Raw genomic sequence first — 24808 nt, 5'->3', positions numbered from 1 at the left:
GAGTTCCTGAATGATTTTGAAGATCATTAGTCAAGTTTAGGCTCGTCCATGAATATCTAACGCAATGACATTCAGTGTAGTGTCCAAAAAAACGTTTACTCGTTCCCTACATAGTAGACTATATGGGGAACACTACATAGGGAGTGAGTGAGTGAGTGAGTGAGTGAGTGAGTGAGTGAGTGAGTGAGTGAGTGAGTGAGTGAGTGAGTGAGTGAGTGAGTGAGTGAGTGAGTGAGTGAGTGAGCGAGCGAACGAGTGAACGGTTTCAAACACAGCTAAGGAAATAACTGTCAATAAATGGTCGATACCAACACACAATACCACAGGCGTCCCCCGGCGACCTCGCTGCTTACCGTGTAGACGCCGATCCTGCAAACGTACAGGGTCAGCTGCATGCACCCAGACATAGTCCACAGATACCCAGATCTCCCTGCAACTAGAGGCTAAGAGGTCACGACCCCAGGAGAGAAGAGGGAAAGGACAGAGAGAATGATCCACCGAAGCAAGCGCTGTGACCTCTCCACAAGTTCATCTGGGAAGAAGAGGCTGGAGAGAGAGAGAGAGAGAGAGAGAGAGAGAGAGAGAGAGAGAGAGGGAGAGAGAGGGAGAGAGAGGGAGAGGGAGAGGGAGAGGGAGAGAGAGAGAGGGAGGGAGAGAGAGAGAGAGAGAGAGAGAGAGAGAGAGAGAGAGAGGGGGAGGGAGAGAGAGAGAGAGGGAGGGAGAGAGAGAGAGAGAGAGAGAGAGAGGGAGAGAGGGAGAGAGAGAGAGAGGGGGGAGAGAGAGGGAGGGAGAGAGAGAGAGAGAGAGAGAGGGAGAGAGAGAGAGAGAGAGAGAGAGAGGGGGGGGGAGAGAGGGAGAGAGAGAGAGAGAGGGAGAGAGAGAGAGAGAGAGAGAGAGGGAGAGAGAGAGAGAGAGAGGGAGAGAGAGAGAGGGAGGGAGAGAGAGAGAGAGGGAAAAGGAGGGAGATAAAGCAAGGGAGAGAAAGTGTGTGAGGGAGAGAGAGAATGTGTGTGTATGAGGGAGAGAGGGAGAGAGAGATAGAGAGGGACAGAGAGGAAGAGAGACAGAGAGGGGTAGAGAGAGAGAGAGAGAGACAGAGAGAGAGAAAGAGAGACAGAGAGAAAGACAGAGAGAGGGGGAGAGAGAGAAAGAGAGAGAGAGAAAGAGAGAAAGACAGAGAGAGGGGGAGAGAGAGATATAAAGTTAGAAAGAGAGAAAGACAGAGAGAGGGGGAGAGAGAGATATAAAGTTAGAAAGAGAGAGGAAAAGAGCGAGACAGGAAACCTGTTCACACCAATATAGAACCAACACATTAGGTCTGCTAGAGCCTGTCTGATCTACAAAGACTACAGACATCAGGACGGGCGTCCACACAAACAACCACCAGACACTTGACATCCTGTTTAGGCTTCACACAGAAGTCGAAGGTCAGTACACTCTATAAAAAACAAAAAAAACAAAAAAAAGAACCACATAGAACCGTTTGGAACAATAGAACTCTCTAGGGGGAAAAAATCAACATAGTATCCTTTTCAGGTTTATAAAGTTCCATATGCAAGCCTTTCTAGATCTTAAAGAACCATTTAGGGTTCCACATAGCACCTTACGGAGTTGAAAACGGTTCTACAGCATCTGGAACCTGTTTTTTTTAGAGGGTTCTTCTATTGTTTCAGATGGTAACAATAACAACCTATTTTTAGAGTGTACAGTACACTAACAACAATATAACATCATATTTTCTAGAGTGTACATTACAGTAACCACAATACAACAACACTAGTACATTAAATCCTTATTCCATTGAACTAAGCAGTAAGGTCCTGAATTATTGATCCTCATAAAAGCAGCAGCCTACCTTCGTTCAGCACTCTCTCTCTCTCTTTCTCTCTCTCTTTCTCTCCTCCTCCTCTCATCCACCCTCTAAAGATGACTACAGCCTTAAGAATAACCTAATGCTCAAACCTTCCGCTATAATGTCAACCAACAGCTTCTGTGAATGGTAATGTTTAAACATGTGGTTTACACATTCCCTCTCTCTCTCTCTCTCTCTCAATCTCCCTCCCTCGCACTCTCTCGCTCTCTAACACACTCACTCTCTCTCTCTCTTTCTCTCTGTCTCTCTCAATGAGTCTGACCAGGTGCTAAACTAAACTGAGGAGTAAAAAAAGAAAAAATGTGTCTGTTGTTCAGGTTTACATCGATGGACGTATCAAACAACAACCTCACATACAGCTTCCTGGAAATAACCATGAGAAAACCCATCCGTCTAGCCAAGGTTCAGGAAAACATTTCCTCTACCGCTCCAGACACTGATTTTCTTAATAAGTCACATATGTACAGGTCTGAGGAATCAGACAGGGAGAGAGGGAGAGAGAGAGAGGGAGGGAGAGAGAGAGAGAGAGAGAGAGAGAGGGAGAGGGAGGGAGGGGGAGAGGGAGGGAGGGGGAGAGAGAGAGAGAGAGAGAGAGAGAGAGGGAGGGAGAGAGACAGAGAGAGAGAGTTCATTTTGACAGCACATTCTGATTTAGTTTTAGTCATACCGTAGTCTTTTGACTAAAATGCTATTTACTGTAGTTTTAGTTATATTTTAGTAATTTGAATCGTTTTAGTTTTAGTCTAGTTTTAGTTGACTAAATAGCATTATGATTTTAGTCGACTGAATCTACTTCATTAGTAGACTCAAACCGGTTGGGTGTAGTTAAAGTTTAAGGCATTATTTAACCATTTGTCTGGAGAGATGTACTCTCAGATCCAGCACCTGGCCTACTAAGGTTGGATGTGCGCACAACTCTTTTGCCTTTTGTCTATTATTTCACCATTTCTCTAGAATTTCCAAACTCCAATAACTCCGTAGGAGACATCTATTAGACTGATGGACAAAGCAACTGAATTACATTTCTACTCTCCTGGCCTGTGTTCAAGTTTTTTTTCCGCGTGAGCCACGACTTTCACAGAAATCTCAGCGTTCTGATTGGATCTCTTCCCAAACCTAACATTTTCGTCTAGTTTTTATTTGTTGATGAAAATGTCAATAGTTTTCGTAGACGAAATGAACACGAGAGAGAGAGAGGAGGGAAGAGAGAACAAGACATACGGTACAGTAGAGAGGAATTACAGTAGAGAGGAATTACAGTAGTGAGGAATTACAGCAGAGAGGAATTACAGTAGTGAGGAATTACAGTAGAGAGGAATTACAGTAGTGAGGAATTACAGTATAGAGGAATTACAGTAGTGAGGAATTACAGTAGAGAGGGAATTCCTGACAGGCCAATCATATCCACCTGTGGATCTAAATTGCATCTAAACATCACAGAAACAGAAACAGAAACTAAGAAACAAACCCAGAATGACCTCACAGCACAGCGGTGCTGCTAAAATAATATTACATGACATTCATCAGGACTACAAGATATTCCTACATGACATTCATCAGGACTACAAGATATTCCTACATGACATTCATCAGGAATACAAGATATTCCTACATGACATTCATCAGGACTACAAGATAATCCTACATGACATCCATCAGGACTACAAGATAATCCTACAAGACATCCATCAGGACTACAAGATAATCCTACAAGACATCCATCAGGACTACAAGATAATCCTACAAGACATCCATCAGGACTACAAGATAATCCTACATGACATTCATCAGGAAGTCAAGATATTCCTACATGACATTCATCAGGACTACAAGATAATCCTACATGACATTCATCAGGACTACAAGATAATCCTACATGACATTCATCAGGACTACAAGATAATCCTACATGACATTCATCAGGACTTCAAGGGTCTCTGAGGAGTTTGCCTTGTTAATGCAATTAAAGGAAATACACAGGTCCTGAAAATGAAAAGTCTTGTCTGTTTTTGTTGTTAGTTTGTTGAGAGGCAGCCCCATCCCTACATGATCCCTACAGCTGAATCCTCTCCACATCGGTTTGTGTTGTGGGTCCTTAAGAGTTGTCTGAGAGGGGGTTTAATCGCTCTTATCTACCGTTAATCGTAAACTGCGCCACCATAAACGCTGCTTCGTGTGGCGTGTAGTTCCCTCAGGACTGAGGGAGGAATGGGAGGATCTGAGGACCTGTTTATGGTCGGTGAGGTTAAGACGACCCTTCCCTTGAGGATCAGAGGTGAAAGGTCACAGTCTGTCTCAGCCAGTCGGCTGCAGCTGACAGAGGGGCTGGTTGCTAGGGCTGCTGGGAGTGGGAACTTGTCGAATCTTGTCGTCATTGCACGTGACCTACCGTTTTCCAGGAAGTAAGAAATTATATACTTTGATATAAGATTGCAACAAAAGTAGAATTTTGTAATTTTTTTGGGCATACATCGTTGAATAGGGGAACACTATGACCAATTATGTGAACCAAAATGGGACAGAATGCTTTTTTCATTTCAGTGTGACTTTAAACATTTTATTGAACCAAATAAAATATAGGGACTATCCATAATATAAATTCAACACTTTCTTATGTAAAGGAGCTATATTTTCTTATGTTAAGGGGCAATTTGATGGCATATGACTTTTCTGGCTGTCTGTCAGCTACCCCACCACTAATATAGGATACCAACAGATATTAGGTGAATTGATTAATCCATTGAGGCCTTCTAGATCCATAGTAGGGTATAGACACAGGTAATTAAGGTCCACTTCTATCTGTCACAGCCAACTCGTGCTTTGTGTACATCATGGCTGCATGAAAACAATATTGTGTTTAATTTATGATTAGGCTATTGTGTCATGTAGGACATTTTGAAATGCCTATCAACATTTCTTACCTGACAGGACGCGCTACCCATGAATTGAACATAACATAATGGGTGGTAGGTCGTCCTGAGGAGGTCGGCTATATGACAACTTTTCAGAACACACAGTGAACAAAATCAGTCACTTATTTAGCTATCATCATCATCATAATTCTAGCTCCTTCCCACTCTGTTTCGTCAGCTGTCCCTACCCAGACACCCCTACCCATTTTATTAACCTTTGGCTCTCTGCTTTCTGTTTCCCCACCTCTGCCTTGTGGCATTACTGTAAGTGCTTACTGTGCTTTGTTATATGATTCACTCAAATATCATATTAGAGACTACAGTGATAGCTAACACATAATGGCCGACCATGTAGGCAACGTCTCTGTAACTATTTGTGCACTCTCCTGTTAGTCATGTCTCTCTTATGAAGTATCTAGCCCATGTTTACTATCTTAGCCAATAGACAAACATTTTCCAGGAGCTCGATCGTCTCGTTGAGTGAGGTCAGGGAAGAATTATTACAGCTCACTTTTCTGGCCCCTGGGTGAAACAGTTTTTGCGTCCCTCTGGAGTATGTAGGGGTGGGACCTATGCCCACCCTCCCATTGCTCTCTGTAAAGCGCATTGTGTTGCTTCTGTGTATGAAATGTGCTATAATAGATTAGCAGATAAGCTTTAGTAGGCATAGCTTCCTTTTTGTTAGATTGGGGTAAAATTGGCGCCCCGGTAGCTCACTGGGTAAGGCGTGCACCATATGAAGGCTAGTCCTTCGCGCGGCGGTCCCGGGTTCGATTCCCGGCTCGGGTCCTGTGCCGCATGTCCTCCCCTCTCTCTCTCCCACGTTTCCTCTCTCTCTACACTGTCCTATAACATTAAAGCTGGAAAGCCCTAAAAAATATCTTTAAAAAAAAAAAGAAAAAAAGATTGGGGTAAAATCAAAATGATTATGAGAACGGTTGAAAACGTCATCAACAAGGGACAACGATGTACCTTACGATGTATCTTCAGGCGCCCACTAAGGGACGGTCTGGGAAACACTCGTAGGAAAAGCTGTCCCTTCGCCAAGGTCTACCTCGAGAAGCGTCGTAGAGCGCCAAGGTTCAGCGGATCTGGGAAACGCAGCCCAGGTCTTGTTGGCAGTGACACACACACACGTAGCCTGACATCGCGAGTATTATCATCATCATCATCAACACACACACACGCACGCACACACACACACACGTAGCCTGACATCACGAGTATTATCATCATCATCATCAACACACACACGCACGCACGCACGCACGCACACACACACACACACATACACACACACACACACACGTAGCCTGACATCACGAGTATTATCATCAACACACACGCACGCACGCACACACACACACACACACACACACACACACACACACACACACACACACACACACACCTAGCCTGACATCTCGAGTATTATCATCAACACACACACACGCACGCGTGCACACACACACACACACACACACACACACACACACACACACACACACACACACGTAGCATGACATCTCCAGTATCATCATCATCATCATCATCACTACACAGGAAGCTGGGCTCTCTGAAACAACACCCTCTGGCCACCATTATGACCACAGCGCAGACCGCACACACACACACACACACACACACACACACACACACACACACACACACACACACACACACACACACACACACACACACACAAACTCAGCGCCAGTCCATTAGAACAGCAGTCCACTCATGAGTTCTCCCACGGTTCTACTTTTTCCATCAAAATAGCTCGGCTACACCTAACACTGGGTGTAGAACCACATCACAATAGAGGAACCCTCGGAAAAAAAGGTTAGAACCCTTTTCAGGTCTGTAAGGTTCCTTTTTAAGGTCAGAAGGAACCCTTTAGGGTTCCAAACAGCCCATTAAGGTGAGATGAGAAGGGTTAGGCCTAGGCTAATGTATATGTGGAACCTTATGGGAACCTTTTTTCACAGGGTTCTATTGTCACAAGTGGTTCTCTTCTCTATAATGGTTCTGTAGGCCCAGCCAGGCAGGGGTCAGCAGAACCAGGCACATCCCCATCATAGAAACATGCTGTTTAACCATTAGCCTAGATTAGAACAGCTGACGGGGCTTTAGATGTTGCTCGACTACAAGGAGCCGTGCCAGTTACAGGCTAGCACTATAAACTTTATAAGGTTTAAAGCTTCAATTCAGCTGAAAAACCCACTCCCCTCCCTACTTTCCTGCAGGGGGCTCAATAATGTTTCCCCTCACCAGGACAGACTCTATGGAAAAACTTTATTTGTGTTGAGGAGAGTGGGAAGGTAATCTCCCAGTTAACCGTTTGCTGCCCCTGGTTTAGTACCGATCTCTGAGCGACTGCAATCCTAATATCTCAACCAGGCAAACCCAGTCTAGTCGATAAAGGCTTCTGAAGAGTCTACTTTACTTCTGAAGAGTCTACTTCACGCACTGTCGTCTTTCATATTGCAATAGATAAAGTAAGGTTGAGGTCAGCACACAGCTACTCCACAGGGCTATTTATTCGGTAAAAGGTGACAACGTTTCGACCCGTTTGGGTCTTCGTCAGGTCACCTGATGTCATTTTGTCCTGCACCAGCATGGTGGATGTGCTTGGCATGCATTTTATTGTATTTCATTGTCTTTCATATTGCAGTCATATCCACCATGATAATAGTGAAGTAGGCCTACTGTACAGTACCCTAGGTGGTGAAGTAGTCCTACTGTACAGTAGCCTAGGTGGTGAGGTAGGCCTACTGTACAGTACCCTAGGTGGTGAAGTAGGCCTACTGTACAGTACCCTAGGTGGTGAGGTAGGCCTACTGTACAGTACCCTAGGTGGTGAGGTAGGCCTACTGTACAGTACCCTAGGGGGTGAAGTAGTCCTACTGTACAGTACCCTAGGTGGTGAGGTAGGCCTACTGTACAGTACCCTAGGGGGTGAAGTAGTCCTACTGTACAGTACCCTAGGTGGTGAGGTAGGCCTACTGTACAGTACCCTAGGTGGTGAAGCCACAACGACCAGTCATGCGTGGAGGTTAAGCACAGAGCCAAGGCTTATGTACGGTACAAGACCATTACAATTTGCATGGTCTTATTATGCAAGCCTACATTGAAAGTGAAAATGATCTATCTCTTCCTTTCTTTCTCTCTCTCTCTCACACACACACACACACACTACGGTACACAATACACACACAATACACACACACACTCTACAGCACACAACACTAGACCTCATAACCTACATGTCTACTCCTGGTGTGCTGCCAGCGCTTATTGAGCTATTTCCATCTGTGCTCCTTTATGAACATACAGTATCTGTTCATCCCTCAGGGAGACAAGGAGAGAGACCCTGGCTAGTATCTCTCAGGTCTACAGACTGGCTAGCATCTCTCAGGACTACAGACTGACTACAGACTGGCTAGTATCACTCAGGACTACAGACTGGCTAGTATCTCTCAGGACTACAGACTGGCTAGCATCTCTCTGGACTACAGACTGGCTAGTATCTCTCAGGACTACAGACTGGCTAGCATCTCTCAGGACTACAGACTGACTACAGACTGGCTAGTACAGTATCTCTCATGACTACAGACTGGCTAGTACAGTATCTCTCAGGACTACAGACTGGCTTGTATCTCTCAGAACTACAGACTGGCTAGTATCTCTCAGAACTACAGACTGGCTAGTATCTCTCAGGACTACAGACTAGTACCTCTCAGGACTACAGACTGGCTAGCATCTCTCAGGACTACAGACTGGCTCGTATCTCTCATGACTACAGACTGGCTAGCATCTCTCATGACTACAGACTGGCTAGCATCTCTCAGGACTACAGACTGGCTAGTATCTCTCATGACTACAGACTGGCTAGCATCTCTCAGGACTACAGACTGGCTAGCATCTCTCAGGACTACAGACTGACTACAGACTGGCTAGTACCTCTCAGGACTACAGACTGGCTAGCATCTCTCAGGACTACAGACTGGCTAGCATCTCTCAGGACTACAGACTGGCTAGCATCTCTCAGGACTACAGACTGGCTAGTATCTCTCATGACTACAGACTGGCTAGTATCTCTCAGGACTACAGACTGGCTAGTATCTCTCATGACTACAGACTGGCTAGCATCTCTCAGGACTACAGACTGGCTAGTATCTCTCATGACTACAGACTGGCTAGCATCTCTCAGGACTACAGACTGGCTAGTATCTCTCATGACTACAGACTGGCTAGTATCTCTCAGGACTACAGACTGGCTAGTATCTCTCATGACTACAGACTGGCTAGTACCTCTCAGGACTACAGACTGGCTAGTATCTCTCAGGACTACAGACTGGCTAGTATCTCTCATGACTACAGACTGGCTAGTATCTCTCAGGACTACAGACTGGCTAGTATCTCTCAGGACTACAGACTGGCTAGTATCTCTCAGGACTACAGACTGGCTTGTATCTCTCAGGACTACAGACCGGCTAGTATCACACAGAACTACAGACTGGCTAGTATCCCTCAGGACTACAGACTGGCTAGTATCTCTCAGGACTACAGACTGGCTAGTACAGTATCTCTCAGGACTACAGACTGGCTAGTATCTCTCAGGACTACAGACTGGCTAGTATCTCTCATGACTACAGACTGACTACAGACTGGCTAGTACAGTATCTCTCAGGACTGTACCATTACTCAGACAGAGCTGTATGGATCCACCGTGTCATGATCTTTCTCATACACACAGACACACGCACACACGCACATGCAGTACAGTATATATTGTACATAGTAGTTATATTTATAGTTATATATATCTAATTATAATTCTATGGTTGTACGTGAGTGAGACTGTTTGAATGATGCCCGTTTGTGTACTGAGGGAACATCGACAACATGGGGGCCCCCCACCACACACACACACACACACACACACACACACACACACACACACACACACACACACACACACACACACACACACACACACACACACACCCTCTCTCTCTCTCTGAAAGTCCATTCTCAGCATACCCTCACACACCAGCCTCAAGTGGGTGGCTTGTTCTGGTCTGACAAATAAGGAGCCCTAAATAGAACATGTGGCTAAAATAACCAGGTTCTAGAAGCAAGAACTCACGTTTTCCTGACACAGAACACAAGGAACCTGGATCAAAACAATGACATGTAGGACATTAGATAGCTACATTGATAGTTACATTAATACACAGAAACCAGTTAGTGTAGCCTACAGTAGCAATGTTGTCGCTTATTAATTAGATTTATTATTATTATTATTATTATTAATTAGATTCCCGTCCAATTGATGGTCCAGCTGTCAAAAGAACAACTGCAGTCTGCGACCAACTGACATGATCGAGATCATGAATCTCTTTTATGAGTTAATTCAGAGATATTTCAGCCAAATTATCAGACTATTATGTTTAAAATGTGCTAACAAAGCACCAACAACTACTTGAGGCGGTGACCCTTCTTACCAGATAATCCATGTTTCCCAGCTGCTCCTCCCAAACAGAATCACTGAGAAGTCAAAGTGATGGTCACTGATGATCGATCTAAAATCAATACATTCGCACCTTTGCAAAAAAAAAAATAGAGAGCTACTAGCAAGCTAAAAAATTAGTAAAAATACTAGTGTCACTAATATGCCCGGGGTGATTTTTAGGTGATTTCTGGGTTATCCAGCAGCACATCTAGCACCAATAGGAAAACAAAGGAGCCTAAGTGTCTATAAGCTGGTACACGGCCTATCTTCGCCTGGTTCCTTGTGTTTGGACCAGTCCCAGTCCGGGTGTACTGGTCCGGGTGTACTGGTCCGGGTGTCCTGGTCCGGGTGTCCTGGTCCGGGTTACTGGTCTGGTCTCGGCTGTACTGGTCTGGTCTCGGCTCTGGGTTCAATGTTGCAGGAAATATGAAAAGAGCGGACGTGACGTCACTGCAGTCAAAGATGTTGTAGTCAAGACACCCAGCTAAATAGTTCTATTAGCAACATTTCACATTCACAAATCCAAATTTACTAACTCTAAACCCCTGTTCAAAATTCTAGAAAATGAAACCAAACAATACATAAAGACTATTTTTTCCTCCAATAATAAGAAGGCTACGAAGACAGTGAGTTTGTGCACCTTCTTTGATTTGTTTGTGTGAAAGGCTTGATATATGTACCCTGCTGGCTCTTGTATTATTTTTAAATTTGTTTTATTTCATTCTTTGTATTGATTGATTGTTGCTAATATTGTTTTGTACTGTACATTTTGTACCTTGATTAATAAAGATTTATAAAAAAAAAAAAAAAAAAGACACCCAGCTACTCTTCATTTATACCAAACCTGCCCAGACAACTTCTTTTAGTTTGCAATATTTATGATAATTTGGGGACTTAAAACAGCTATCTTTCTGTTCGTTATGTATAATATTACATTTATTGATGTACAAGCTGCATTCGAAGGAAGACCAAGAATCCATCGCCAGGACGACCGGAAGTGTGCGCAGGTAGGTTATCTTGTAGTGTGTCGGTCCTTCAAATTATATTTAATAGGCGAATGTTGTCAGTAATATTTAGCCTACTTTATTTATTAGGCTACAAGCATTGTTTGTTCGTGGTTATTTCTTGTTACAAAAATATGTGTATCGATAATAAAGTGTGACGTATGGTAATAGCCTATACTACACACTATTGTCGTTATTACCAAACTCGACTAGATCTATATAGTTTATCCTCAATACTGTTTGCATAATAATTAGCATAAATTAGTAGCCATTCATAGCCAATAACAGTCCTGACTACAAAACAATATAAAATGCTGCAAAGAGAATCCATAGCTCCATGGTAAACCCACACGATCTGCTCGATTGCCTTATTGGCAGATTCAAAAGGGAGTCAGCGACCTCTGCTGGTACATTTTAGTAAGTGCCCAACAATTATTATTATTATTATAACAGATACATGGAAATACCTATTACCTAAATGTTACCGGCAAATCAACACAGTAACACCACAATAACACAATAGCTCTACTTAATTTATGTATGTAGGTTTATGCTAATTTATTAGGCTACAGGTGAAGCAATAATAGCCTACTTTACTCCAACGCACCTCAAGCTGAAAGGATAGGCTCAACTGCATCTTAGTCATTTGCTTTTATTCATCACAATATCACACTATTCAGCATGGTTATATGATGTGTCATCAGTGATTGCAGGCTGTCAACGAGACCCAACTTGTTCTGTTCCCCTGTGCTCTGCTCCGTGTAGTCAAGGCTACTTGTTGAACGCAGAACCGTGGCTCCACCCTAGATTATTCTCCAGACTCGCTCCTACGTGTTCGGGCTGCTGCTATACGGGCTTTACGCATCTGGAATACTTTCTCTGCTTTTCACTTTTATTGGAGAGAGAAAAAATAACCCCTACGTCGTTTAAAAACGCGTGTTATTACAAGCGAGAAAACACGCGTGTTTTCTGTGTTTTGAAACAAGACGGGATTCGAACCTTTCGGGATAAACACGGGAGCTCACTGACTACAAAGTGATCCGGGGGCCCATGGCTTTAACGCGCAACTGACCCATATCTGAGTCTCTCTTTTCCGTTCCGTTGTTGTGAACCATGGCGTTCAGGGCGAGAGCTTTGTACGACTTTAATTCGGAGAACCCGGGTGAGATATCGATTGCTGAAAACGAAGTCGTGACTTTATTCAGCGAGGAGGACATCGAGGGATGGTTGGAGGGAACCAACACCCGCGGGGAGACCGGACTACTTCCAGCTTCTTATGTGGAAATACTCAGAGGCGACTCTAACATTTCATCGAACAACAACGGACACTCGGATTCGGTCTCGAGTGGATATGATTCATCCTACCAGTCCCAGTCCCAAGATGTGAACATTACTAAAGTCGTGACCCCCACCCACTCCGCCTACTCCGCCCAGCCCCTCCAGAGACACAGTTACCAGACCAGCCAAGGGAGCGACGATGACTGGGATGAGGATTGGGATGATAGTTCTACGGCGGCCGACGAGCCCGCCGGCCACGGCGGCAACGCGTCCTCGCCGTACCGGGTCACGACCTCTCTGCCCCGACGCGGCAGCGCGCAGCAGCAGCAGGCCAGGAGCTCGGCTACGGTCGGCAGGAACCTCAACCGCTTCTCCACCTTCGTCAAATCCGGCGGCGAGGCCTTCGTGTTGGGCGCGGCGTCCGCCTTCGTCAAGGACGGCGACAGGATCTGCGTGGTCATGGGTCTGTACGGCCCGGAGTGGCAGGAAGACCCGTACCCCTTCAACTGCACCATCGACGACCCCACCAAGCAGACAAAGTTCAAGGGCATGAAGAGCTACATGTCGTACGGTCTCACGCCGTCCCACACTCAGATCCAGGTCAACCGCCGGTACAAGCACTTCGACTGGCTGTACGCCCGCCTGGTCGAGCGCTTCCCGGTCATCTCCGTGCCCCACCTCCCGGAGAAGCAGGCCACGGGTCGCTTCGAAGAGGACTTCATCTCCAAGCGGCGGAAGGGTCTGATCTGGTGGATGAACCACATGGTGTCGCACCCGGTGCTGGCGCGCTGCGACGTCTTCCAGCACTTCCTGACGTGCAGCGGCTCGGACGAGCGGGCGTGGAAGCAGGGCAAGCGCAAGGCGGAGAAGGACGAGCTGGTGGGCGCCAACTTCTTCCTGACGATCAGCACGCCGGCGCTGCCGCTGGACCTGCAGGAGACCGAGAGCAAGATCGACGGCTTCAAGGCGTTCACCAAGAAGATGGAGGAGAGCATCGTCGTGGTCAACGCCAACATCAACGACTTCGCCCGCAAGCAGATCACGGGCTTCAAGAAGGAGTACCAGAAGGTGGGCCAGTCGTTCCGCCTGCTGGGCCAGGCCTTCGAGATGGACCAGCAGCCGTACTCAGTCGGGCTCAACCGGGCCATCGCCTACACCGGCGAGGCCTACGAGGCCATCGGAGAATACTTCGCCGAGCAGCCCAGGCAGGACCTGGACCCCATATCGGACCTGCTTGACCTGTACAGAGGTCATCTGGGAAACTACCCAGACATCATCCACGTCCAGAAAGGTATGGCGGTGTGTGTGGGGGGGAGGGGTCAGAGAGGTGAAAGGTAATTTAGGGTTAAAGGTGGCATTCTGTGACTTAACCAACACCATCTGTGGATACATGTGCAGAAAAACCTTCTCATTACACAGACCCCCCTTTTAATCTCTCTCTCTCTCTTTCTTTCTCTCTCTCTCTCTGTCTCTCCCTCTCACACACTGTATACACATTCTCTTTCTCTGTCTGTCTCTCTGTCACACACACGCGCGCACACACACACACACACACATATGTTTCATATTATCTTCTCCCCCTGTGTGCTTTTCATTTCTCCGATTTCTGCTCAGCAACAGAACGTACCAGGCGTTCCACCTCCTCTCTCTCCTCCTCTCTCCCCTCCTCTCTCCCCCTCGCTGCTGAGAACCATGTCTCTCCCCCGCTCTCCTCCTCCTCCTCCTCTCTGCTGGGAGCCAGGCCATCTCTCCCTCTCTCCTCCCCTCTCTCCTCCTCTCTCCTTCTCTCTCTCCTCCTCTCTCCTCTCTCTCCCCCTCGCTGCTGAGAACCATGTCTCTGCTCTCCCCCGCTCTCCTCCTCCTCCTCCTCTCTGCTGGGAGCCAGGCCATCTCTCCTCTCTCTCCTCCTCTCTCTCCTCCTCTCCCCCTCTTTGCCGAGAACCATGTCTCCACTCTCTCCCACTCTACTCCACCCAGAGGAGTGAGATCAGAGGTGGGAGGATATGCTGGCACACACACACACACACACACACACACACACACACACACACACACACACACACACACACACACTCTGTTCCCAGGGAAGAGGCCCACAAGCACAGCTGAGCAGAGTCTGACTCTGTTCCCCTGACTCAGACACCAGATTAGAGACAGAAGTTAGTTACAGTGACCAGTTAGGGTTTGAGAGCCTGAGAGCTGCACGATTGGGTCATTTCCTTTCTCTCTCGGTTTAATAGATTAGGTCACTGGCGTTAAATGTCAATTTTAGCATTAAGATAACGTCCAATTGGTCAGAACACATGTAATGATCACAGAAATGAACAGGGTTAGGATTAGACCCAAACTGAGACCTGCATTAGACCAGCTGGTTCCTCATGTTTCACCAGAACCCCCCCCCCCTCTCTTAAAGGGTCCAGTTCAGCTCCTCAGTGTTGGCCCTGGACCAGGCCGGGTTCCTCAGTGTGGGGCTGGACCAGGCCAGGTTCCTCAGTGTGGGGTTCCTCAGCGTGGGGCTGGACCAGGCCAGGTTCCTCAGTGTGGGGTTCCTCAGCGTGGGGCTGGACCAGGCCAGGTTCCTCAGTGTGTGGCTGGACCAGGCCAGGTTCCTCAGTGTGGGGTTCCTCAGTGTGGGGTTCCTCAGTGTGGGTTCTGGACCAGGCAGGGTTCCTCAGCGTGGGGTTCCTCAGTGTGGGGTTCCTCAATGTGTGGTTCTGGACCAGGCAGGGTTCCTCAGTGTGTGTTCTGGACCAGGCAGGGTTCCTCAGTGTGGGTTCTGGACCAGGCCTGGTTCCTCAGTGTGGGTTCTGGACCAGGCCTGGTTCCTCAGTGTGGGGTTCCTCAGTGTGGGTTCTGGACCAGGCCTGGTTCCTCAGTGTGGGTTCTGGACCAGGCCTGGTTCCTCAGTGTGGGGTTCCTCAGCGTGGGGCTGGACCAGGCCAGGTTCCTCAGTGTGGGGTTCCTCAGCGTGGGGCTGGACCAGGCCAGGTTCCTCAGTGTGTGGCTGGACCAGGCCAGGTTCCTCAGTGTGGGGTTCCTCAGTGTGGGGTTCCTCAGTGTGGGTTCTGGACCAGGCAGGGTTCCTCAGCGTGGGGTTCCTCAGTGTGGGGTTCCTCAATGTGTGGTTCTGGACCAGGCAGGGTTCCTCAGCGTGGGGTTCCTCAGTGTGGGGTTCCTCAATGTGTGGTTCTGGACCAGGCAGGGTTCCTCAGTGTGTGTTCTGGACCAGGCAGGGTTCCTCAGTGTGGGGTTCCTCAGTGTGGGTTCTGGACCAGGCCTGGTTCCTCAGTGTGGGGTTCCTCAGTGTGGGTTCTGGACCAGGCCTGGTTCCTCAGTGTGGGGTTCCTCAGTGTGGGGTTCCTCAGTGTGGGTTCTGGACCAGGCCGGGTTCTGGGCTGAATAAGAGCAGATTCCGGGGCCTCTTGTCCGGTGTTGCCCGGGGAATGTTGGAATGTGGAATGGAGCCTGAGGATCACATTCTTCTCTCCCCCAGGGGCAGGGTGGGAAGCACGAGGGAGGCGGAGGAGGGGGGGGGATGTGTGTGTGGGGGGGGAGGGATGTGTGTGTGTGTGTGTGGGGGGGGGATGTGTGTGTGTGTGTGTGTGTGTGTGTGTGTGTGTGGGGGCGAGGGATGTGTGTGTGTGTGGGGGGGGGGGTGTGTGTGTGTGTGGGGGGGGTGTGTGTGTGTGGGGAGGGGGGCGCAGATCATCAGATTCTGTGTTCCAGCTACAAGTTTCCCACTGGAAACAAGAGCAATACTTGGGCTTAGACCTCAGTAATCGCACGGGCCTCGAAAAGAGCAAAGTCCTGGTTAATTTCACTTCATTAATGTTTATGTGCCTTTGTGTGCGTGCGTGCGTGCGTGCGTGCGTGCGTGTGTGTGTGAGCGAGAGAGAGAGAGGGTGGGGGGTAGACATTTTGAGAATAAGGGGGGGGGATATTGATACAGTATGTTGACTTTCCCCTTGTTAAAAGCGTAGGCCTGATAGGCAGCCCCGTCCTCCAGGCAGCGCCGGTCTCCTGTTGCAACACAATACGGCTCCTATTACTCTACGACTTGTAAAGCTACGGTATCACGGCTGTTCTTTCCACACTCCGCCCTCCCCCTGAAACAGGCCTGTTCAGCGTACAGTATCAGCCTGCTTCCCGAGAGACTCTTAACCTGAATATCTTTAACTAGGGGAAAGTTATGGACTGCTGGGAGATTGTTGTTATAACCAGTCTTTTATTAGTGTAAGTATTTTATTGATCCTGGGGGAGGGACTGCACAGATATCCTTAATCTATTGGACCATTCATTTAGGTTCTAAATGAATGGTCCGCACGGAGTGCCTACATGGTTCAGAACCACCAGGGAAACATCGACCAAGCAAGTTCTAAAGACGTATGTCGAAGGATTTAGTGCCGGTGCTAAGGGCTAAGTTTTGTCCGTCACAAACTCAATATTTCTTTGGTGCGTCTTTCTTTTGTACTGTCCTGTCCTCTCCTGCACCCTGTCCCATGTCCCTGGAGCAGCGTATGTCCTAGCCCTCGCCACATTCCCAGGATGTGAACCGTATACATGGCTATTCTACAGATCTGGATTCTGGAATTGCGCACCAAACTCGTCGGAGGCCAGGAATAGTGAGTTCAGGAATAGTGAGTTCAGGAATAGTGAGTTCGGGAATACTGAGTTCAGGAATACCGAGGCCAGGAATACCGAGGCCAGGAATACCGAGGCCAGGAATACCGAGGCCAGGAATACCGAGGCCAGGAATACCGAGGCCAGGAATACCGAGTTCGCGGCAGACAAAACGTAGCCCTTAGCACTTAGCACCGGCACAAAAACAGGGCCCCAAGACTGTCAAACAAGCCTAAAGACTTCTCCTTTCTACCAACCCAGTCCTTGAGCAAGACTCCTAACCCCAAATTGTTCCCAATGAGCAGGTTAGCACCTTGCATGGCAGCTACCGCCATTGGTGTGTGAATGTGTGTGAATGGGTGAATGAGAGGCCATTGTAAAGCGCTTTGAGTGCCGCTAAGGTGGAAAAGCGCTATATAAGTGCAGTCCATTTACCATTTAACCCTTTCTCCCTTTCTCCCCCCCCCCTCCTCCCCAGGTGCCCTGACCAAGGTGAAGGAGTGCCAGAGACAGGAAGCGGAAGGCGGGGTCAACGAGCGTTGCAACATCATCTCCTGCGCCACGCTAGCGGAGATCCAGTACTTCCACCGCACGCGGATCCGGGACTTCCGCTCCCAGATGCAGCATCACCTCCACCAGCAGATCGGCTTCTTCCAGAAGATCACCGCCAAGCTGGAGGAGGCGCTGGAGAAGTACGACCACGACCAGTAGAGAAGGCCTCCCGGGGAGAGGGCGACGACCGATAGGACGGCTTTTAAGGAAGGAGGATAACCAATAAGGTTTTGAGGAGGAAGGGCAGTGACCAATAGGGAGGTACCCAGTGGGTGGGGACTGGAGCGATAGCCTGCGTCTCTGGTACATAGAGAATGGGGAGAATGGGAGAATGGGGGAGAATGGGGAGAATGGGACCAGGACTAAGATGTGATTACCTTTCCATGTATATCTTTTAACCTTGCTGCACATCCAATGTCCCTCTGGGATAAATCAATCTTCAATCTCGTCTGGACTGCGAGGGAACACATCTACCAGGCATGACTCACGGTGATAGACGCCATTATTAGAACCATAAAACGTCCAATCAGAGGACGGGCCCCCATAAAGCCGGGCGCGTGTCACGGCGTGGATGTGGAACTTGTTATTGCGCTTGTAAAAGCTGTGTGTGAATGACTTGGTTCAGTATGCCTCGATGATAAGAATGTTTGCTATCTGACTCGAAGCCACGCAGGCTGCAGTCGGCTTACTGTAGGTGACGTGGGGCTAGAATGGAAAACGTTGTTTATATGGATGAGTGAGGGACTGTAGAGATAGAACGAAAGCCATGTTTTTAAATCGCCTCTCTGTGGAAGTAACTGAATAGGTTAGGGTTAGTGATGTAGTCTAAAGGTCGAAATAATTACTGCTTTTCACCCTAGTAGAGTCAGTGACCACATGCAGAATTCCAGGAAGGGAAAACTATAGGATTGTGATCGTCTGTTTTTAAGTGATATGTAACCTGTGGCCTTGAATACTTGTATTCTTCTTAATATAATATTATCATTACAGTATCTCTGTATGTATGACTTAACACAGACCTCTCCTGTCTCTGAAACGGTGACTCATTTGTGATTGTGTGAACGATTTCTGCGTTAATGTACAGTAGTGTTCGATCACGGTTACAAAGTGTGTGTGTGTGTGTGTGTGTGTGTGTGTGTGTGTGTGTGTGTGTGTGTGTGTGTGTGTGTGTGTGTGAGAGAGAGAGAGAGAGGAGGGCAGGGATTAGGCGTGTGTGTGTTTGTGTGTGTGTGTGTGTGTGTGTGTGTGGACAGCAGATGACATTGACCTAATAACGTCATCTAAGAGCACTGGCTATGTAAAATTGCCTGTCTGTCTGTGTGGGCGTGTGTGTGAGAGAGAGAGAGAGAGAGAGTGTGTGTGTGTGTGTGTGTGTGTGTGTGTGTGTGTGTGGACAGCAAGGGAAAGGGTAGGGCCAGCCAGATGACATTGACCTAATAACGTCATCTAAGAGCACTGGCTATGTAATACTGCCTGTCTGTCTGTGTGGGCGTGTGTGTGTGTGAGAGAGAGAGAGAGAGAGAGAGAGAGAGAGAGAGAGTGTGTGTGTGTGTGTATGTGTGCGTGTAAGGAGAGAGGGGAGGATGGAAGGAGTTAAGAGAGAGAGATAACGAGGAGAGAGAGAGAGAGAGAAGTGGAGGAGCGGACAGGGAACCTCAGTATCGGGTTCTACTTTAGTTCCAGGCTCCCCAGACACGCTCTGTGTCAGGAACACGCTAGAACGGGGAAGCTTCTAGAACAGAGAAGGATAGGTGGACGCAGGGTTTTTCCATCTCTCTGAAGCTTATTGACAGAGGCCTGTGGGCCTGAGAAACTGTTAGTCATATGCAAATGTGCGGGGGGAGGTGCCAACAGTAAAAGGTCACAGAAATGACAAAACAGCCAATAGCTAGTAATAGTATTGGGTTAGGGGAAGACAAGTTTGACACAGTCAGCAGAAAACCCGAAAAAAAAGCCGAATACCCCCCACAGCTCTCGCACAAAGGTACATTATTGAAAAGAAAAAAAGCCTGCATTGCCCCTTTATCCTGATATCTGACCTGATCCAACATTACTGCTTTCTCCCAAGACGATTTCCACGTCTGGTTCACATCCAGCGGACGCTACTCTGACCTCTCGTCCGTGGGGGTGGGATACTCGTCCATGGGGAAAAGGATGAGTGCTTTATGCTCATTGGTGTTCCATCCCAGGAAGCGGCCGGCCACGCCCTTCGGCACCCGACACCGCCTCTCCAGGTCAGGTTACACCCCTGTTCATTATTTAGGGCTGGTTCCTCCGTACACAGCCCTGGGTCAGTCTGCGTCTAGAGCGATCGCACTCATTATTTAGACCGGTTCCTTTGTTACACCGGCCTCTTGAGACCATCCTGATTTCTCCGACTCTCACATTCTGTTTCTCTCGCAAATCAGTCCGGATACTCTCCATAGAGATCCGTTTGGGCCAGATCAGAAAGCGATCTTGCAAAATCAGCGCTGGTTCTGAGGAGTTTGAGATACCAACGGCGTTGCTGGGCGGGTTTATGACGGCGAGGAGCGGTTGAAGTTAGTTAGATAGACCTTTTTGGATTTTTTTTTGGTTCTTCCAATCGCCTGCCAAATAGTTTTGAAAGTTCTTGCCCTTTTTCCAAACAGTTTCCATCTGAGGTGCGTCAGGTTACTGTACACAGTGTTGAAGAAAAAGGCTACAAATGTACAGTAACAATCTGTTATCTGTAACAATTGTTTTTGCTGTATTGAATCGACAGAGGTGTGCCTGAGAAACGGTTAGTCATATACGAATGTGCGGGGGGAGGTGCCAACGGTGAAAGGTCACAGAAATGACAAAAAGGTCACAAGAAATGACTAGCCAATACTTAGTAATAGTATAGGGTTAGGGGAGGGTTAGGGTTAGGGGAAGACGTGTCAGAGAAAGCAACAAGTTTGACACGGTCAGCAGAAAACAGACAAGCCGAATGAACAGAACAGGCGAAGTTGGCGGTACGCTCAGAATTATATGACGAGAGGTCATAGAGGGACACGCCTGCAGTACGTGCACGCGCACGTGCACACGCCCCAAGAGGAGGACTGTCCCTCCCTATTGTGTCTTTGTAGTTTGATCCTCCTGTTTTCCGGGAGACCCCCCCGCCGCCCCCCCATTCTATCTCTTGGTATTGTCTGGCTTGTGACCTTTCACCCCTTGCACCTTCACCCTAACCCCTCACATTCTTACATAAGCAACTCACACCGGCCTCTAGTACTTCTACGCAGCAAAACCATCATTGTTACAGAAACTTCAATTCAAAACTCAACTCAAACTTTATAAAGCACATTTAAAAACAACAACGGTTTACCACAGTGCTGTACAGTATAGGTATAATAAATAGCAAATAACAAGACAATAAAAGAAAGAATAAAAGAGACCCTGGTAGCCTCATGTTCTACAGCGTCCAGAACGCATGACGTCAGCCGGCGCGTGACCTGTGTTCTTATCTGCATGTTTTGTCATCTCACCCCCCCCCCCCAGATAGGAATATGCTGAGTTGAATTGCTGAAGGGCAAACGGTTATTTGGGTCCCTAGCAGGATGTAGCCTGTGTACAGTAGTGTTCAGTGAGAGTACAGTACGGAGACAAAAGACGAGTTAATGTTATTCGGGGGCAGAACCCAACACCGACCGATACTCAACACTCTGGAGGGCAAAGTTCAGCTTGGCTATCTGACTGCTCCCTTCTCTTTCTCTCACTTTGTCTCTCTCTCTCTCTTTCTCTCTCTTTCTCTCTCTCTTTCTCTCTCTTTCTCTTTCTCTCTCTCTTTCTCTCTCTTTCTCTCTCTTTCTCTCTCTCTCTCTCTTTCTCTCTCTCTCTCTTTCTCTCTCCCTCTCTCTCTCTTTCTCTCTCTCTCTCTCTCACTAACACTCTCCCTTTCACTCTCTCAACACTCTCATCCCCTATCGCTCTCTTGGTGTCTTCGACGGTCTCTCTCAGCTCTCGTCAGAGTTCATATCTCTAGTTAGCTCCTCAAATCACGGTCTCTCTCTTGCTTGTACGTCCTGTGTGTGTCCCTCTCAGCCAATCAGCAGGAGTGATTTCCGAGGCCGTCACCCCCCTCAGACTAAATTATTTATGAGCTGAAGTTGAAACTGTAAACCACTCGTGTCCATTAAACGACACTCGTTTTCAAAGATCATCCAACTCCATTCATCGCCAGTCACAAAGAACGCCATTCACCATTTTGAAAGACTTCCCTAGGATAAGCATGTAACCATGTCACACACTGTTCAAGTCCTTTCTAACACTGTTTCGAAACATAATGAAACTTTGTTCTGTAAAGGAAGACTGAGTAAGTGTGGTGTATAAGGAACTGAGAATATTACCCAATACTCTTATGACCACAGCTGGGGTCCCGGGGCGACGATGGTGTGTGTGAGACAGAACTGGTGCTAGCAGGCTGTGATCTCTGACCTCTCATAGACCTCCTGAACCCTAGGCCACGGTCGACCTTCCTAGCCGACACTGGCTTTGATGATGCGGGTTTAAGATGGGTCACTTTGGGCTCTTTAAACTGGGTCACTTTGGGGAAATTGCATGTTAAAACAGACTACACGATTAAAACCCTCATTTGATTTGGCAGATAAATGTTGTGTTGAATGAAAAACAATATTGATGTTAAACAACCATATATTCACTTGAAAAAGACATGTCTGTCTTTGACAGAAAGAGAGGGCGTTGGGAATAACTAAGGGAATGAGAATAGTTGGGAATAACTAAGGGAATGAGAATAGTTGGGAGTAACTAAGGGAATGAGAATAGTTGGGAATAACTAAGGGAATGAGAATAGTTGGGAATAACTAAGGGAATGAGAATAGTTGGGAATAACTAAGGGAATGAGAATAGTTGGGAATAACTAAGGGAATGAGAATAGTTGGGAATAACTAAGGGAATGAGAATAGTTGGGAATAACTAAGGGAATGAGAATAGTTTGGAATAACTAAGGGAATGAGAATAGTTGGGAATAACTAAGGGAATGAGAATAGTTTGGAATAACTAAGGGAATGAGAATAGTTTGGAATAACTAAGGGAATGAGAATAGTTGGGAATAACTAAGGGAATGAGAATAGTTGGGAATAACTAAGGGTATGAGGAGCTTGGGCTACATGTTCTAGTCAGTAAACTTCAGATACATCATTGTATTCTAGGTCTTATACAAATATGACTTGTTTACGTCAACTTACCATGGTGAGTGATGGTAAAACCAGACGTGGGTTGAAAAACCTTTTGAAATCCTTTCAGATCTGTTAGCGTCCAGTCTGCCCGGAGAGTCAAGTGATGGGGTTTCACAAGTTATTTCAATTATTCCAAATAGTTTTTTGGCCCGTGTCTTTAAAACAAGTGATCTCAAGTACAAGGAAGTCCTGACCAGATGAGTGACCTGAGGGGAAGGGTGGGGTGCGTCGGCTCTGTCAATTCAATTCAAATCAAACCATTATTTAGCCAGGGGAAACTCATACTTAAATTACAGCTGCAGCGCAGCACTGGATCAGGGCGGCCATTTTGAGAAGGAAGAGGAAGGAGGAGACGAATGACAAATACATGAGTGTCTCTGCCCGGAAAGATTGGGCACCGTGAAAAATCATTCAAAAAACATGTTAAACTCTCAATTTCAAAGACGAGAAACTCACCGAGGTGTTAGTTGGCGTTCTGACATATAATTCGCCATAAAGATTCTAGCTCATCTGGAAAGGCTTTTTTAAATATTTAGCGTAGAACTATTTAGTCGCAGCACATATTTTATTCAAAATAAAATAATGTCATTTTTTCTGGGTGGTTCTATTTCTGCCAGTCTACGCATGGATATATAAAGAAGTGATTATGAAAAAAATCAAAACATTCGAGGGGGCGCTCAGCGTTGTACTGAATGACATGGGACACCGTGACATCACTGACCCATTTGCAGATGTACAGAGGGCCCTGGGGGGGGGGGGGTGTGGGGGGGCAGCCTGCGTGTGAGCGACTGTTTTTTGGTTTATTTGTTTGCCCCAAGCCAAATGTGTGTATCCACCGGTCTCTTGAACAAGCAGTTACCATCCCCCTTTGATCACATGACACATTTTGCACATGAGCAAGATGCTGTAGAGCAACAAGATACTGTATTTGGGATGACGGGGCGAGCGTCCTTGTGTCTCCATACACCTTCATCATTCAAAAAACACCATCATCACACAACCATGGACACCAAGGGAAGGGCATGTTCTTGTTGAGCCAAGTGAGAAGTGAGAAGAAAACTTCTTAAGTTGTACAGAAGAATGTTCTCAAACAAACTTAAATCACACATGAGGCAGCCTTCATGTTATGTATGTATGTATGTATGTATGTATGTATGTATGTATGTATGTATCTATCTATCTATCTATCTATCTATCATCTTCTATCTGCTTTATGCGTTACAAACTGGTTGAGGTGTGAAATGCTTTTTTATCTGTCTTCCTAACTGCAGAGTAACTGTGGCTGTGCTGGATCAGTGAGTCCGATCTGGCCGGATGTGCTGTAGTCCTAGTGCCTAGACATAGTGCTGATTTGTTACGATTAAAAAAAAAAAAAAGTTTTACACTTTAGACTGTTGCTATAGCGCCACCATCAGGACTATTGGCCCACAGTGTCACTTGAGGACTTTTGGCATAGGACTGGACCTATGTGCAAAGTTTGGTGATTTTTCATGCATGGAAAGTCAGACTTCAGAAGAAGAAGAAGAAGAAGAAGAGGAAATTGAGAAATATAGTGAGCTGAGGCTGCCCAGCCCCTAGTGAAGGGTGCTTCCCTCTCTAGACCTCCCCCAAGATCACTCAGCTCAGCCCTCCGCTTGAACTCTCCATAGAAACCACTTACCAGACACATCACAGGCTTATGACAATATAGGTCATATCTAGTCATTAAAACAGCATTATAACCTGACTTTCCCAGCAGGACTTATCCACTTAAGCTGCTTAAAACCTCAGTGATGATGACAACTTAACCCCATATTAATCATTTCACTAATTCGTGTCAGTAGGATGAACCTGTTGTTTATGAAAACCTGGTT

The 24808-nt window shown here is 47.0% G+C and overlaps 1 protein-coding gene across 1 annotated transcript; it reads left to right on the top strand.

Annotated features, from left to right (window-relative positions):
* Positions 1–12420: 12420 nt before the first annotated feature.
* Positions 12421–18045, top strand: snx18b (sorting nexin 18b; the record flags this gene model as incomplete). Its single annotated transcript, XM_084460086.1, has 2 exons — positions 12421–13876; positions 17684–18045. The coding sequence occupies 2 exons, from the start codon at positions 12421–12423 to the stop codon at positions 17914–17916; spliced, it is 1689 nt and encodes a 562-aa protein (XP_084316212.1). The 3' UTR covers positions 17917–18045.
* Positions 18046–24808: the final 6763 nt, after the last annotated feature.

This window comes from Borostomias antarcticus (assembly GCF_949987555.1).
Source record: "Borostomias antarcticus genome assembly, chromosome: 30".
NCBI classification, from domain to species: domain Eukaryota; kingdom Metazoa; phylum Chordata; class Actinopteri; order Stomiiformes; family Stomiidae; genus Borostomias; species Borostomias antarcticus.
This window is presented reverse-complemented; position numbering and strand designations above follow the sequence as displayed.